Source organism: Sturnira hondurensis, unplaced genomic scaffold (genome assembly GCF_014824575.4).
Source record: "Sturnira hondurensis isolate 20B ecotype Veracruz unplaced genomic scaffold, ASM1482457v3 Scaffold0012467, whole genome shotgun sequence".
Taxonomy (NCBI): Eukaryota; Metazoa; Chordata; class Mammalia; order Chiroptera; family Phyllostomidae; genus Sturnira; species Sturnira hondurensis.
In genome coordinates, this window is record NW_028085098.1 from 1,605,270 (window position 1) to 1,623,022 (window position 17,753).

A 17,753-nucleotide genomic window follows, 5' to 3' on the forward strand; every position below is an offset into this window, starting at 1 on the left:
AGCTGCCTTATGCCCTCACTGGGTTCACCCATTGCCACCCCACACCTGGGATCTGCCAACCACTGCCTGCATCTGGGTCTGTCCAGCCACTTTTTTCTGCGAGACCCCTCTTTGCCAGCCGTTGACTCTGCCCCTCTTACCAGTCTGGATGAATGGTTTGTTGTCAAACATTTGTACAGTTCAATTTTCTGTGTGTTGGTTGCGTTTTTGGACTAAAACTTTGTTGTCTTTAAACTTGTGCGAGGAGGCACAGTGTTTCCACCTACGCCTCTATCTTGGCCGGAAGTCTCAGATTTTAACTTCTATATTCATCCATTACATCCCAAAGTATGTTTCAGCTGTATTTAATTTTAATTTTTTTCTTAGCAACATTTTTATCACTTCATAAATAACATAAATAAAACATTTTTAGTTTTTACATGTCATATGAAGAGAATATTAGATCTTATCCACTACCACATTAAAATATAGAGAAGAATTTTTATGAATAAGAAAGATAATTCAAGGAAAATTAAATTAAAAATTAAACATAATATGCTTTGAAATGAATTTAAGTGTTCAAAATTCATTGAAAGATGATATGATAATTTTGTGCTACAGGAGCTACTAGTAATTGTTTTCCTTCATTGTCTTTTTTTACATTTTTTTGCTCTCTGAATATATAAAAATTAATAAGATTTTGAGTGTCTTCACTGTTCTATACCAGAGAGCAGGCAAGGAGCAAGAAGAGAAATTGACTTATACAACAAATTACCTTTACTTATTCATGTATTTATTTGTTTGCTTGTTTATTTGTATTGAATTTATTGGTGTATAATTCTGATTATACACCAGGTTTCAGGTGCACAATGCTACAACAAATCATCTGTACCCTGTATTGTTTGTTTACCACCCCACATCAAGGCTCTGCCCACCACCATTTATCCCACTTAGACTCTCTTTTACCTCCCTCCACCCCATACCCCGATACTGTTTATCCACACTGTTTTGCATGTCCATGAATTTTGTCTTTTTAAAAAAATTTTGTTCAACCCCTCCACAATGCCACCCAGTCCTGGCTACCACACTCAGGTGTCGGCCTGCTCTCTATGACTTGCTCTCTCCATTGTTTTCTTGTTAGTTCATTTTGTTCTTTTGATTCCACATATGAGTGAAATCAGATGGCATTTGTCTTTCCCTGACTGGCTTATTTCCTTAGTATAATGCTCTCAAGATCCATCCATGCTGTGACAAAGGGCAAGATTTCCTTGTTCTTATGGCTGAGTAATATTCCATTGTGTAAATGTACTACAGCTTTTTTATCCACTCATCTACTGATGGGCACTTGGGCTGCATCTAAATGTTGGCTATTGTAAATAATACTGCAATGAACACCAGGGCGCATATATCTTATATCTTTTTGAACTACTGTTTTGGGTTTCTTCAAAGAAATACCGAGAAGTGGCATCTCTGGGTCATAAAGCAGTTCCATTTTTAATTTTTTGAGGTGACTCCATACTGCTTTCCACTAAGGCTATACCAATCTGCATTCTGTCCAAAAGTACATGAGGGTTCCTATTTTTCCAAATCCTTGCCAACACTTGTTGTTTGTTGATTTACTAATGCTAGCCATTCTGACAGGTGTGAGGTGATATATCATTATAATTTTAATGTGCATTTCTCTGATGACTAGTAATACTGAGTATCTTTTCATGTACTGATTGGTCATCTGTGTGTCCTCTGTGGAGAAGTATCTGTTGATTGCTCATATTTTAATTGGATTCTTTGTATTTTTGATGTTGAGTTTTATAAGTTCATTGATGAATATATTCTCCCATTGAATGGGCTGTCTTTTCATTTTGTTGATTGTTGCCTTTGTTGTGCAAAAAGTTTTTGGTTTGATATAGTCCCATTTGTTTATTTTTTTCTTCTGTTTTCCTTACCCAAAGAGAATGTCAGAAAAAAATATTGCTACATCACATGTCTGAAATTTTACTGTCTGTAGTTTCTTCTAGGATTTTTATGATTTCAGGTCTAACATTTATATATTTAGTCAATTTTGTTTATCTTTTCAAAGAACCAGCTCTTGGATTTTTTGTATCCTTTTTAGACTCCATTTCATTTATTTCTGCTCTGGTCTTTATTGTTCCTTCCTTCTACTCACTTTGGGCTTTGTTTGTTGTTCTTCAAACTCCTTTAAGTGTGAAGTTAGACTGGTGGGTTTTTTTTTTTGAGCTTTTTCTTGCTTTTCGAGAAAGAGTGCTATGAATTTCCCTCAGGATTGCTTTCCCAGTGTCCCACAGATTTTGGATTGTTGTGTCTTCATTTTCATTTGTTTTAAGGTGTCTTTTTATTTCTTCTTTGATCTTTTTGTCGACTCATTCATTGTTTAATAACACACTATTTAGCTTCCATGTGTGCATGTTTTTCAGTGTTCTTGTGATTGATTCCTAGTTTCATAGCATTATGGTCAGAGACTGCTGACCATGTGCTTGACATCATTCCAGTCTTCTTCAATTTATTGAGACATGCTTTGTGTCCTAAAGTGTGGTCTATCCTATCCTAGAAAATGTTCCATTGCACTTGAAAAACATGTATATTATGCTGCTTTGGGGTGAAAAGCTTGGAAGGTATCAATTAAATCCATTTGATCTAGTGTATCATTTAAGGCCCCTGTCTCCTTATTGATTTTATTCCTGGAAGATCTATCCATTGAAGTCACTAGGGTGTTAAAATCCCCAATTATGCCTGTATTTTTGTCACTCTCTCCCTTTATGTCCATCAAGATATGCTCTACTACTTCTGGCCAAGATGGAGGCATAGGTAGAGACACTGTGCCTCCTCATACAATCAAAAGAAGGACAACAGCAATTTAAAAACAAAAAACAGGCAGTACCAGTGGAAAATTGAACTGTATGGAAGTCCAACAACCAATGAGTTAAAGTACATACATTCATCCAGTCTGGTAGGAGAGGCAGAGTTGGGCAACAGGTGTGGAAAGGACTCGCAGCAAATTGGTGCCTGGCGGGCCCTGGACACACAAAGTGACAGTGGGGAGGCCCAGCGAGGTGGCAGATTGTGGTGGGACAAGGCACACAAGGCGGCTGGCGGACCGGGTGGTTCCATATTCGCATGCAGATAAACCAGGCAAAACGGGAGCCAGACAGACCATGCAACCAGGGTTCCAGCATGGGGAAATAAAGCCTCAGAACACAGATTGAAAACACCTGTGGGGATTGAGGTGCTGGGAGAAACTCCTAGCCTCACAAGAGAGTTTGTTGGAGAGACCCACAGGGTCCTAGAATGTACACAAGTCCACCCACCTGGGAATCAGCACCAAAAGGATCCCATTTGCTTGTGAGAAGTGGAGGAAGTGACTGAAATCCAGCAGAGAGTGGAGCAAGCAGCATTGTTCCCTCTCTGACCCTTGCCCCATATATTGCTTCACAATCCAGCAAATGGGTTGCCCTGTCTGGGTGAACACCTAAGGCTCTGCCCCTCACTACATAACAGGTGCGTCAAGACAAAAAAAAAATGGCCCAAACAAAAGAACAGATCAAAGCTCCAGAAAAAATACAATGAAGCAATGAAGAGATAGCCAGCCTATCAGATGCACAGTTCAAAACAGTGGTAATCAGGATGCTTACAGAAGTGGTTGAAGTTAGTCGTGAATTAGATGAAAAAAATAAAGGCCACGCTGAGCAAAATAAAGAATAATGTACAGGGAACCAATAGTAATGGAAAGGAAACTGGGACTCAGATCAATGGAGTGGACTAGAAGGAAGAAACGTCCAATCAGAAAAAAATGAAGAAACAAGAATTCAAAAAAAATGAGGAGAGGCTTAAGAACCTCCAGGACATCTTTAAATGTTCCAACATCCGAATTATAGGAGTACCAGAAGGAAAAGAGGAAGAGCAACAAGTGAAAAACTTATCTGAACAAATAATAAAGGAGAACTTCCCCAGTCTGGCAAAGGAAATACACTTCCAGGAAGTCTAGGAAGCTCAGAGAGCCAAAGAAGTTGGACCCAAGAAGGAACACACCAAGGCACATCATAATTACATTAGCCAAGATGAAAATGAAGGAGAGAATCCTAGAAGCAGCAAGAGATAAGGGGACAGCCAGCTACAAAGGAGTTCCCATTAGACTGTCAGCTGATTTCTCCAAAGAGACCTTAACAGGCAAGAAGGGGATGGAAAGAAGTATTCCAAATCATGAAATCCAAAGACCTACAGCCAAGATTGCTCTATCCAGCAAAGCTTTCATTTAGAATGGAAGGGCAGAAAAAGTGCTTCCAAGATAAGGTCAAGTTCAAGGAGTTCATCATCACCAAGCCCTTATTATATGGAATGTCAAATGGACTTATTGAAGAAAGAAGACAAAAAACACGTACAGTAAAATAACAGCAAACTCACAATTATTAACAACCATGCCTAATGTAGCATGGTTGTTAATAACAAGCTAAAAGCAAACTAAGCAAAAAAAAAGCAACAAACTAAGCAAACAACTAGAACAGGAACAGAACCACAGAAATGGAGATCACATGGAAGATTATCAACAGGGGAGTGGGAGGAGGAGAGTGGGGGGAAAAGGTACAGAGAATAAGTGGCATGGATGGTAGGTAGAAAATAGACAAGGCGAGGGTGGGAATAGTAGGGGAAATGTAGACATCAAAGAATTTTTGAGTGTGAAACATGGACATGAACTAAAGGGGGGGAAATGTGGGTGGGAGGGGGTGTGCAGGGTGGAGGGGAATGAAGTGGGGAAAATGGAACAACTGTAATAGCATAGTTAATAAAATATATATTTTTAAAAAATATGCTCTACATTTTTAGTTGTTCCTGTGTTGGATAGGTATACATTTACTAGGGTTTTATCCTCTTGTTGGATTATTCTCTTCATTGTAAAGCCGTATCCTTCTTTGTCTCTTAGTATAGCCTTGGTTTTAAAGTCTATTTTATTGTATGTGAGTACTGCTACCTCAGCTTCTTTTTCTTTTCCATTTGCATGAAATATATTTTTCCATGCCTTTACTCTTAGTATGTGAGTATCTTTCGATCTGAGATGGGTCTCTTGGAGGCAGCTAATATATGGGTCTTGTTTTCTTATCTATTCAGGTACCCTATGTCTTTTGTTAAGAGCATTTAAGCTATGTACATTTAAGGTGATTATCGAAAGATACATAAGTAATGCCATTTTATTGTTAGACTGTTTCATTCTGTTTTTTTTTCTTTCTCTTTTTTTCTTGTTTTTAAAGCAAGCCCTTTAACATTTATTGCACTACTAGTTTGGTGTTAACAAACTCATTCACCTTTTTCTTATGTGGGTAGCTCCTTATTTCTCCTTTGATATTAAATGATAGCCTTCCTCGCTGGGCAAAGTAGCCATGATTGTAGGTTCTTGCTTTTCATTACTTTGAGTATTTCACGCCACTGCCTTCTGGACTGATATGCTTCTGTTGAGTAATCAGATGCCAGTCTAATTGGTGCCCCCTTGTAGGTAACTACATGCTTTTTCTTTTTCAGCTTTTAGGATGCTCTCCTTGTCTGTAAGTCTTGTCATTTTAACTATGATGTGTCTGGGCATAGGCCTCTTTGGGTGCAACTTGTTTGGGACTCTCTGAGCTTGTTGGAATTGTGTGTCTTTTTCCTTCAGCACATTAGGAAACTTTTCAGTCATTATTTCTTCAAATAAGTTTCCATCAGTTGCTTGCTCCCTTTTCCTGATATTCCGATGATGTGGATGTTGTTATGCTTCATGTTGCCTAAAATGTTTTTTAAGCTTTCCTCACTTTTTAAAAATATTTTTTTCTTTTTGCTGTTCTGCCTGGGTGTTTTTTTCTACCTTGTTTTCTAGAACACTGATTTTAACCTCTGTTTCATTTGACCTACTGTTTATTCCTTCCAGTGTATTATTTATTTCAGATACTGCAGTTTTTATTTCTCACTGATCCTTTTTTGTAGTTTCTGTGTCTTTGTTCATGCTGTTGAGTATGCTTATAATCATTACTCTAAATTCTCTATCTGATTAATCGCTTGTTTCCAGTTCACCTACTTCTTCTTTTAGCGAATTCTCTTGTTCTTTCATTTGGGGTCTATTTCTTTGTCTTCCCATTTTGTCTGATTCTTTATATTTTCCCCCTTAGTTGTACAACTGTTTAAGCTGTAACCAGCAGCCTGGCTTTAGCTCCACAGTGTGGGGCAGAGTAATTCCTGTGGGTGGGCTGTTGCTTTTCCTCATGCTGATGCCACTTGTAAAGGAGTGCCCTGTCTGAGAAAGACGGCTTCTGCACTGTGGGGAGTGACTCAGCACACGGATCTTGTTGGTTGTCCCTCAGTTCTCTCTCCAGAGCCATCTACCCCAGACTTTCCCCAAGTGTCTCTAGATCGCTCTATTCTTCCTCTCTCAGAGCCCAGAATAAGTGGCTGGGAATGAAATTTTGTAAATTGGCCACGTAAGAGGCTTTCTGCATCTCTGCCCATCTTTCCCTGGCAGACACAAACCCTGCTGGTTTTCATAGCTGGATGTTATCTGGGTTTCTTTCTAGTTCTAGTGCTGTAGGCTGGGGAGCCCAACTTGGGGTTTAGATACCACACTTAGGGCAACTGCCCAGCTGCTGAAATATCCCTCTGGAACTTTAGCTGCCACCTACTGAAGCCCAGGCTCCCTGTGGGAGCCCAGCCAGCCCTGTCTCACCTCCTCTGCACTCCCTACCAGTCACATTGTGGTGAAGTGGTTTCTTCTGTCTGTCCTTGGTCATAAGGCTTCTCTCTAGCTAGTGTTCAATGGTTTATTCTGGATGATTTCTCTACAATGTTGTAATTCCACATTGGTGTTGGGAAGAAGTAGTATAGCTTCCACTTACTCTTCCACCATCTTGGGTCTCTCTTAGTTTTGAATTTAGTCTTGTGTATAATATAAGATGGTGGTCTAGTTTTATTTTTTACATGTATTCATCCAATTGAATAGACTGTTTTTACCCCATTGTATGTTTTTGCCTCCTGTGTCAAATAATAACTGACTATAAAAGCATGGGTTTATTTCTGGTCTCACTATTTCATTAACCTATGTGCCTGTTTTTATGCCTGTACTATGCTGCTTTGATTACTATGGCTCTGTGGTATAGTTTGGTATCAGGTAGTATGTGATTCCTCTAACTTTGTTCTTCATTCTCAAGATTGCTGTTGCTATTTGCAGTCTTTTGTAAGTCCATATACATTTTTGGAATATTTGTTCTACTTGTCTGAAGTACTCTATTGGTATTTTGATAGTAATTGCATCGACTCAATAGATTGCTTTGGGTAGTGTGTATATTTTAATGATGTTAAGTTTTCCTATGCATGAGCATGGTATATCTTCTTCAGTTTCTTTCTTTAGTGTCTTTTAATTTTCTGAGTACAAGTCTTTTACATCCTTGGTTAAATTTATTGTTAGGTTTATAAGCAGTTGAAACTGTATTGTTTTCTTAGTTTCCTTTTTTGATAGTTCACTATTGGTGTATAATAATGTAACTGATTTCTGGATATTTACTTTGTATGCTGCTACTTTATTAGTTCTAGGAGTCTTTTGGTGGGATCTTTAGTGTTCTCAATCTACGGTATAATGTCATCTGTAACTAATGACATTTTTACCCACTGTTTTCCAATTTGGATGCCTTTTGTTTTTTCTTTCCTGATTGCTGTGGCTAGGACTTCCAGTACCTTATTGAATAAGAGTGGTAAAAGTGGACATTCCTGTCTTGTTCCTATCTTAAAGGAAATGCTTATAGTTTTTATCCATTGAGTATATTGACTGTGGGTATGTTATACATGGCCTTCCTCATGTTGAGGTACATTTCCTCTATTACCATGTTCCTGAGAATTTTTTAACCATGAATGTGTGCTAGATTTTTATCAGATGCTCTTTCTGTATCTATTGATATGATTATGTAGTTTTTATCCTTTGTTTTATGTGATGTATCATGTTTATTGATATGGGGATATTCTATCAACCTTGCATCCTCAGAAAAAATTCCATGTAATCATGGTGTATGATCTTTTCAACCTGTTACTGGATTTGGTTTGCCAATATTTTGTTGAGGATATTAGCATCTATGTTTACCAGGGACATAGACCTATCATTTTTTTTCTTTGTAGTGTCTTTATTTGATTTTGGAATTAGGATAATGCTGGCCTTATAAAATAAACCTGGGAATTTCCCCTCTTTTTGAATTTTTTGGAATAGTTTGAGAAGAATAGGTGTTAATTCCTCTTTTAATGTCTGCTAAATTTTACAGTCCAGGTCTTCTGTTTGTTGAGACTTTCTTGATTACTTTTCAATCTCAGTAGTTGTAATCATTCGATTCAGATTATCTGCTTCTTCTGGATTCAGTTTTAGAAAATTTTATGTTTTTAGGAATTTATCCATTTTGTCCCAATTATCTAATTTGTTGGCATATAGTTGTTCTTAATATTTTCTTAAAATCCTTTGTATTTCTTTGGTGCCAGTTGTTACTGTTTTATTTCTGATTTCATTTATTTGGGTCCTCTCCTTTTCTTTTTTCTTAGTGAGTCTGGTTAAAGACCTGTCAATCTTATTTATGTTTTCAGAGAACCAGCTTTTTATTCTGTTGATCTTTTGTATTTTTTTAGGCTCTTTTGTTTATTTATGCTCTGATCTGTATTATTTGCTTCCTTCTGCTCACTTTGGGCTTTGTTGGTTTTTTCAGTTACCCTTAAGTGTAACGTTAGATTATGTATTTGAGATTTGTTTTTTTAAAAAGATAAGCCTGTAATGCTATGAATTTCCCTGTTAAGACTGCTTTCACTGTGTGTCACAGATTTTAGGTTCTTGTTTTAAGGTATCTTTTGATTTCTTCTTTGATTTCATTGTTAACCCATTTATTGTTTAGTAACATGTTATTTAGCCCTCCAGTCTTTTTTTTAAGATTTTATTTATTTATATTTAGAGGAGAGGAAGGGAAGGAGAAAGAGAGAAACATCAATGTGTAGTTGCCTCTCATGTACCTCCTGCTGAGGACCTGACCTGCAACCCAGGCATGTACCCTGATTGGGAATCAAACCAGCGACCCTTTGGTTCACAGGCCTGTGCTTAATCCACTGAGGTACAGCAGCCAGGGCTATTTGTTAGTTGTTTTTTTTTATTGTAATTGATTTCTAGTTTCATACCACTATGTTCAGAGAAGATGCTTGTTATGATTTTAATCTTCTTAAATTTATTGAGACTTGTTTTGTATCATACCATGCGTATTATTCTAGAGAAAGTTTCAAGTGCACATGGAAAGCATGTATATTATGCTGCTTTGGGGTGAAATGCTTTGAAGATATCATTTAAATCCATCTTGTCTAATTTGTCCTTTAAGGTTACCATTTTCTTGATTTTCTGCTGGGATATCTAGCCATTGATGTCAATAGGGTGTTAAAATTCCCTACTATGACTGTATTACTGTCAGTCTCTATGTCATTCAAAATTTTCTTTACACATTTAGGTGCTCCTCTTTTGGGTGCATAAATGCTTACAAGGGTTACTCATAGGATTGCTTCCCTCTTTATTATGTAGTGTTCTTTGTGTCTTACTATATATAGCCTTTTGTTTTAAAGTTTGTTTTGTTAGATATAAATATTGCTGTCCCAGCTTTTTTTCATTTCCATTTGAATTATATCTTCATACCTTTACTTCTTAGTCTGTGTGTATCTTTCATTCTGAGGTGCATCTCTTGTAGAAAGCATATATATGGGTCTTATTTTCTTGTCTACCCTGCTGTCTTTCTATTGGAACATTTAGCCATTTACATTAAAATGATTATTGATAGGGACCTATTTATTGCCATTGTATTATTTTAACTATGTTCCTTGGTTTCTTTTCTCCTCCTCCTCCTTTTCCTCTCCCCATTGTCCTTCTCCTTCTCCTTCTTCCTCTTCTTCTTCTTTGTGGGATCTTTAACATATTTTGTAATACGGGTTTGGTGGTAACAAATTCCTTTAGCTTTTTCATGTGTTCAAGGCTCTTTATTTCTTTTTTAGATTTTAAATCATAGCCTTCTGGGTAAAGTTTTCTTGGTATTAGGTCTTTGCTTTTCATCATTTTGAATATTTTATGCCATTTCCATCCAGTCTGAAATGTTTCTTTTGAGAAATCAGCTGACAGTGTTATTGGGGCTCCCTTGTAAGTAACTAGCTGTCTTTTTCATGCAGCTTTTTTTTAAAAAAAAAGCTTTTATTTATTTACATTTAGAGAGAAGGGAAGGGAGGGGGAAAGAGGCAGAGAAACATCAATGCACACATTGATGTGCATTGGTTGCTCCTCACACACTCCCTAATGGGGGCCTGGCTCGCAACCCAGGCACATGCCCTGACTGGAAATTGACCCAGTGACTCTGTCGTTCATAGGCCGGCATTCAGTCCACTGAGCCACACCAGCCAGGGCTCATGCAACTTTTAAGATTCTCTCATTGTTTTTAACCTTTGGCATTTGAAAAATAATGTGAATTGGTGTGAGCCTCTTTGGGTCCATCTTGTTTGGGACACTGTACTTTCTGGATTGTGTGTTTTTTCTTCCTTCACCAGGTTATGGGTATTTTCATTCATTATTTCTTTAAATAGCTTTTAATCTCTTGCTTTCTTTTCTTCTTCTGGTAGTGGTATTATGTGGGTGTTGTTATGTATTATATGTTCCAAAGGTCACTTACCATACTTACTTATTTTTATCTTTTTGCTGCTCTGATTGGGTGCTTTTTTTTCCACCTTGCCTTCCAATTAGTGATTTGATCCTCTGCTTTATTCAACCTACATTTTATTCTTTCCAGTGTATTCTTCATTTTAAATGTTATATTCTTCATTTACGATTGATCCTTTTTATGATTGCTATGTTCTTTTCATGTTGTTGAGCATCCTTATGCCATAACATTGAACTTTCTCTCTGATAAATTGTCTCCATTTTCATTTAGCTCTTTTGGGGGGAGATTTTTCTGTTCTTTTATTTGGGACCTGTTTCTTTATCTCCTCATTGGCTGCCCTTTTATGTTTGTTTCTATTTATTAGGTAGGTCTTTTAGTCTTTGCAGGGTGGCCTTAGAGCAGTCTCTTTGACCATCTGAATTGGGTGCTCCAGGAATGTTTTTTGTGTGCATTCGGTGGACTCCCCTGTTATAATTGAGTCTTGATTGCTATTGGTCTGTTCGTGCTTGAATTGACCCTCAGGCTGGCTGAGTAGGATGCTGAACCTTGGCCATGGTATGTGAGCTGCGGTGGAGGTGCTGATGTTGTGAAACAGAGTTCCTATTAGCATGGTTTGGTGCCTGCTGAGATCTCCCATTGGATATGCTGCCTGTGAAGTTTATTGGATCCTGTTCTGCTATTGTCTAAAGCAGGCCACTGGGTGTTTTGGTTCTGGGCCTCTCCAGAGGGACTCTTGTGCACCCCAATGTCATACCCTGTTTGTGGCTGGCCTTTGGCAGTCTGTTTGGAGCTATAAGTGATCCACAGTTTATGTCTGCCTCTGCTGAGCCAGGGTGTGTATGAGAATGATGAAGCTGCGCCTGAAAGCTGGCTGTTACCAGCACCAGGTTTGGGGGCAGGTCAACAAAATTCCCAAGGCTCCCTGATGAGATTCACTGCGGTCTGCCTCCACTTGCCAGCTACCTGACTCAGTGACTTTAAGAACCTCTGTGTATACTCCTCAGTAGAGCATACGCTTCACTGAGTGGGTCAAGAGGGAGTCCAGAGTGTGTGGTTATTACTTTTTCCTGTGCTGATGCCTCACAGAGGAGAGCGCTCCTACCGAGAAAGATGGTGTTTCCTGAATGGATGCGTGACTCAGCTCTGGGATCCTGCCAGCTGTACTTTTAGCTTCCTCCTCAAATCCACAAAGCCCAGACTCTGTAGTTTGCTCTGCCCTATTTCTGCTGAAGCCCAGGCTGAGTGGCTTCGAATGAAATTGTCTGAAATTGTCTGTGTGGCCCTTAGAGAGGGTGCCTTTGTCTCTAGCAGACTCCTGCCCATCTCTGGCAGGAAGAAACTCCCCTGCTTTTCACAGGCAGATTTTAGATGGGTGCCTTTTCCCAGCTCTGGTTCTCTGGGCTGAAGGGGTTTGGGGTTTAGATCCCATGCCTCTCAGGGGGAATCCCCTGCAACTGAGCTATCCCTCTGGAGCCACAGCTGCCCCTGTAGGAGTGGGGCCAGCCCTATTCATGTCTCTTCACCCTTCCTAACAGTCTCAATGTGGCTTCTTTTTTTTTTTACTTTGTTTTTATTTTTGAGTATCTTATTAACTATGCTATCACAGTTGACCCATTTTTTCCTCCCCTTTATTCCTCTCTACACTGCACCACCCCACGCCAGCACTTCCCCTACTCAGTTCATGTCCATGGGTCATACATATGTTCTTTGGCTTCCCCATTTCCCATACTATTCTTAACCTCTCCCTGTCTGTTTTGTACCTACTGTTTATGCTTTATTTACTATACCTTTTCCTCCATTGCCCTCCTTCCCTCTCCCTACTTCCAACCCTCTCTGTGATCTTTATTTCTGTGATTCTGTTCCTGTTCTAGTTGTTTTCTTTTGTTTTTGTTATTTTTTAGGTTCAATAAATGTTTTATTTTTTAGGTTGCTGATAGTTGTGAGTTTGTTGACATTTTACTGTTCATAGTTTTCATCTTCTTTTTCTTAGCTAAGTCCTTTAACATTTCATATAATAAGGGCTTGGTGATAATGAAGCCCTTTAACTTGACCTTTTCTGGGAAGCACTTCCATTCTAAATGATAGCTTTGTTGGGTAGAGTAATGTTGGATGTAGGTCCATGCCTTTCATGGCTTCTTCTATAAATCCTTGATCATAAGACTTCTCTTCAGCTAGTCTTCACTTAGTTATTCAGGATGATTCTTCTATAATTTAATTGTAATTCCAGTTTTATTCTGGGAGGAGGTGAGTGTAGCTTCCACCTACTGTACTGCCATCTTGGATAGTGTTTCATTATTTAATTTTTAGTGAATTTATGAGGTTTGTATTATTCTCAATTACAAAACTGGATTTGAAAGGTATACTCACACATTCTTATCTTTTCATTATAGTATAATATTGTCTTCCTGTAAGTACTTAGAATGTTGATTGCGATCCATAAAGTTCACATATTCAAAGCATAGTAGGAATTACATTGTTTAGATAATTGCTTTAATGTCAGTGACCTTGTAATGTGCTTAAAAATATTCTCTTACAGATCAGAGGGCTGATAATAGATGGATCTCGACAGATAATCCAAGAAAGTTTAAAAAATGGCTTTCTTCACCCGCTTTCTGAAAAACCGGAGAAGTGTAGTGAGCCCATTGCTTTGCCACTGGATACCTGCAATTTGTCAGAATTATGTGACATGGCAAAGCATTTGCCTACTCTGAATGAAATGGAACTTCTGACATTACAATTGATGGAAAATGATATGTCTGTTACAGAACAGGATTTATTTTTACGGCTTGTTGAAAACAACTCCAGCTTTACAAAAATCATCACCTTAATGGGACAGAAATACCTTGTGCCACCAAAAAGCTGTTTTCTTTTGTCTGACATTTCTTGTATGAACCCACTTCTGAATTGTGAGTAATTATTATCTGTATTATTAGAAAAAGAATTTTTCTCTGGGCTCAGAAATCAAGACTTTGTCTGAATAGGGTAAACACTGAATTTTCTCAGTGCAGTTTTGCTTTTAAATTCAGTTTTGAAATTTAGATGTTAGGTTTTTTAAATCCTCATTTGAGATATGTTTATTAATATTTAGTGAGAGAGAGGAAGGGAGAAAGATAAGTTATAAGGCTGAAAGTTTATTTCATATAAAAAGTTTAAAAAATATAGCAAAAAACCATGAGGTTTGAAAGGACCATATTAACATTACTGTGAAGACTTACAGGGCATTTGGAATAATTTGTATCCAGGCCCTGGCTGGGTAGTTCGGGTGGTTAGAGCATTGTCCTGATACGCCAAGGTTGCGGGTTTGATCCCCAGTCATGGCACATACAAGAAGCAGCCGATGAATGTGTAACTAAGTGGAGCAACAAATCAATGTTTTTCTCTCTCTCCGTTTCTCTTCCTTATAAGTGAGTTGTAGTTATTTTTAGTAGTCTATGTAAAAATAGTGGCAGGTGAAGTCATGTTAAAATCCCAGCAGTACTAAATTAAAGGGGGAATCTCTTAATATATTTAAATAAGTTATTCTGTTTGGATAAATGCCACAGGTTCTTTGTTGCATTGCATTATATTTGTTTATGTAGTGAATGCCCTCTAGTTTTGAAGAACATGTTTAGTTTTTAAAGTAATCACATATAGAAGGTAGTTTCTGAAAGTGTGTGTTTGTTCTTAGGTGGGAAAACATATGATGTCATTGTGATAGATCCACCATGGCAGAACAAATCGGTTAAGAGAAGTAATAGGTAGGTATAAATAAGTTTTTTTATTAGATATGTTTTTTAAAAACTATTGTTATTTGTACATTTTATTTGCATATGCTAAAAGCATTAGTTTATGACAGAGTTTGTCTGAAACTACAAAAACACTTCTACTTAAAAATTTTAATTTCCTTAAGTGGATAATTTTCTTGAATTAGCTATACAGAGATTGGCAAAAGTAGGTTTTTAGTTGTGAGTATAGTTGTGAATTTATTCTTGTATTATTATTTATTAATTATTGTGTTATTTATTTGTATTATAACTGTAAACCTACTTTTGCCCACCCCTGTATATAGGTATAAGGAATGACTGAGTTTACTGACTGAACCAGTTTAGGGACATTTCTGTAACAGCACAGAGCAACATTTTTACCTTCCTTGACAACACCTTCTAAAGTTTGGCAATACTGTGTACCAAAATACATTGATAGATTTCCTTAATAGTCTGACCATTGCCCTGACTGCTGGAGGTAATCTGTGTCATACCTGTTAGGACTGTCCTTGTGTAGTGTGGGTATGGATGGGTGGAATGGTCATCATTTGTTGAATAGGTGGTTTTTTCTCCCTTGCTTTTCATATTACAATTGTGTTAAATGCAAAAGAATCCAAGAGTCTAGTTTTGTAATATTCTTTGGTAATGTGTTCCAGTTTTCTTCAAGAATTATTTTTAAAAGTATATAGCTTAAATTTCATTTGCTTTTTCTATTTTAATGAAAACTGATTTTTTGTTTTATATCTAATTCTTGAATACTCCATAGATGTTGTTTTTTTATTTTTAATCCTCACCTGAGGATATGCTCATCGATTTTATTTCATTTATTTTACTTTATGTTTTTTATCCTTACCCAAAGACATGTGTATTGATTTTTAGAGAGAGGGGAAGGGAGGGAGAGAAACATCAATATGAAAGAGAAACATTGATCTGTTGCCTCTCTTACCCTCCCTGACCAGACAAAACATGCAATCTAGGCATGTGCCTTGACTGGAAATGAAACTGTGACCTTTTGGTTTACCAGATGATGCTCCAACTACGCTGCACAATCTAGGGCTGTTGATTTATTTTATTCTTTTTAAAGATTTTATTTATTTATTTTTGGAGAGAGGGAAAGAAAGGGAGTAAGAAAGAGAGGGAGAGAGACATCAATCACACCCTCAACTGTGTACTTGGCTTGCAACACAACGAATGTGCCCCACCTGGGAATTGAACTGGCAACATTTTGGTTTTCAGACCAGTGCTAAATCCACTGAGTCAAACCAGCCAGGGCCTGTTCATTGATTTTAGAAATAGAGGAAAGGAGAAAGAGAAACATCAGTGTGAAAGAGAAACATCAGTGTGAAAGAGAAACAATGATTGGTTGCTTCCCTTACACACCTTGACTGGTGATTGAATCCCTAAACCAGATATGTGCCCTGACCTGCAATTGAATTTATAACGTTTTGGTGTATGGGATGATTATACCAACTGAGCATCCTGGGCAGGGCACTCAGTAGAAGTTTTAAAAAAGTGAACAAATGTTTGATCTCGTTAAAGCATTTTGGGGGGGGACAGATTTTTTATAATCCTGAGTAATAGACTCCTTCATTTAAAACATTTTATGATTACCTGAACTGGTATGCCTCAATTGTCTGTAAAACGAAAGGTCACCATTTTATTCTTGGCCTTGGTGTAATAAGTGTGGATTGTAGCTTTGTCCCAGGTAGGGATGTGTGAGAGGCAACTGATTGATGTTTCTCTCTCACATCAATATTTCTCTCCCTCTCTTTCTACCTCCCTTCCTGTCTCTCTAAAATAAATAAATAAATAGATAGATAAATAAATTTTAAAATAAAGCATTTTATGGTAGTTTTACAGAGCACATTTTGAAAGTTTTGGTTTTCTTTCCCATTTATCTTGCAGATATATATTTATGATATCTTTATTGTGACAATTCATTGTATTGTTTCTTTCCATTAACTTTTGATTTAAAAATATTCCAAACTTTTAGAAAAAGTTGAAAGAATAGTACATAAATATCAAATTACTTTCCCCCTAGATTTACCAGTTATTATATTTTACTACACACATAATACACATTTGTATATGTGTGTATTATGTCTCTGTTCACATTTCTGCTTTTTTATCTGATGTTGCAGATACTATAATTTCAACACAAATTTTTTAGCATTCATCTTGTGAAAAACATGGACATTCTCCGACATAACTTCAATACTGTTATCGTCCCAAGAAAGTTAATACTTATTATATAGATAGATTTCTCCAGTTATTCTCCAACTTTTCCTTATGGCTATATATTTTTTTGCTGTTTAGGTCTGAGAACTAATCAAGGAATGCTCATTGCACTTGATCCTTAAAAAACATTTTTTTAATTACAAATTTTTTTAATGTAGAACAGTCTTCCAGTCATTTTTTATCTTTAGGACATTGACTCTTGTTTTTAAAAAATTGTGATCTGTTTATTATAGCTTTGACAAATGTATTACTAAAACACAATCTGACTAAAAATATGTGACCTATATATACTCTGAAAATTCTAAAATATTTTTGAGGAATATTAATGAGTTTTTAAAAATTTATTTTCAATTTTATTTGACATACAATATTATAATATTTTCAGGTGTGGAACATAGTGATTAGACATTGATATACCTTATGTCATAGTCACCCCAATAAGTCTGGTATCCATTTGGCATCATACCGAGTTACTACAATATTACTGAATATATTCCCTAAGCAAGGAGAATTTTTTTTTTAATTTTTATTTATTTATTTATCTTTAGAGGAGAAGGAGAGAGGGAGAGAAACATCAATGTATGGTTGCCTTTTGTGCATCCCCTGCTGGTAGTTAGCCTGCAAGGAACTGGCCTGCAACCCTGGCATGTGCCCTGACTGGGAATCGAACCGCGATCGTCTGGGTCGCAGGCCCGCGCTCAATCCACTGAGCTACGCCAGCCAGGGAGGAGAATCTTAATAAAAGAACATGCCACATATATAAACTGGAAGACTGAATATATTAAAAAAAGTCTTTCCCTGAATTGTCTAGGTTTTGTACAATCTCAAACATAATCTCAGAAGAGATTTTATTTATGGTGAAAATAGACTAAAGTGATTCTGTAATTTAAATGTCAACAAGGCAAAGGACCAAAAATAGCCAAAAACTTGAAGTATATTTGGTATATAATCTTATATTGGTTATATTAGTTTCAGGTGTACAGCATAGTGATTTGACATCTTTTACCTTACAGTGTGGTCATGCTGATAATTCTAATGATCACCTGTCACCATGCAAAGTTTTTGCAATATTACTGACTGTATTCCCTTTTCCCTTTCACTCATCCTCTCATCTCCT

At 37.1% G+C, this 17,753-nt stretch overlaps 1 protein-coding gene across 3 annotated transcripts in view; it reads left to right on the forward strand.

Moving 5' to 3' along the window:
- The window catches only part of METTL4 (methyltransferase 4, N6-adenosine), a 53,990-nt gene that overhangs the window by 16,817 nt on the left and 19,420 nt on the right, over positions 1 to 17,753 (forward strand). For all 3 annotated transcript variants that reach the window (XM_037060714.1, XM_037060713.1, XM_037060715.1), the window contains exons 4-5: positions 13,192 to 13,561; positions 14,323 to 14,392. In XM_037060714.1, the coding sequence (XP_036916609.1) occupies positions 13,192 to 13,561; positions 14,323 to 14,392 (440 nt within the window). The remainder of the gene's footprint in view (positions 1 to 13,191; positions 13,562 to 14,322; positions 14,393 to 17,753) is intronic.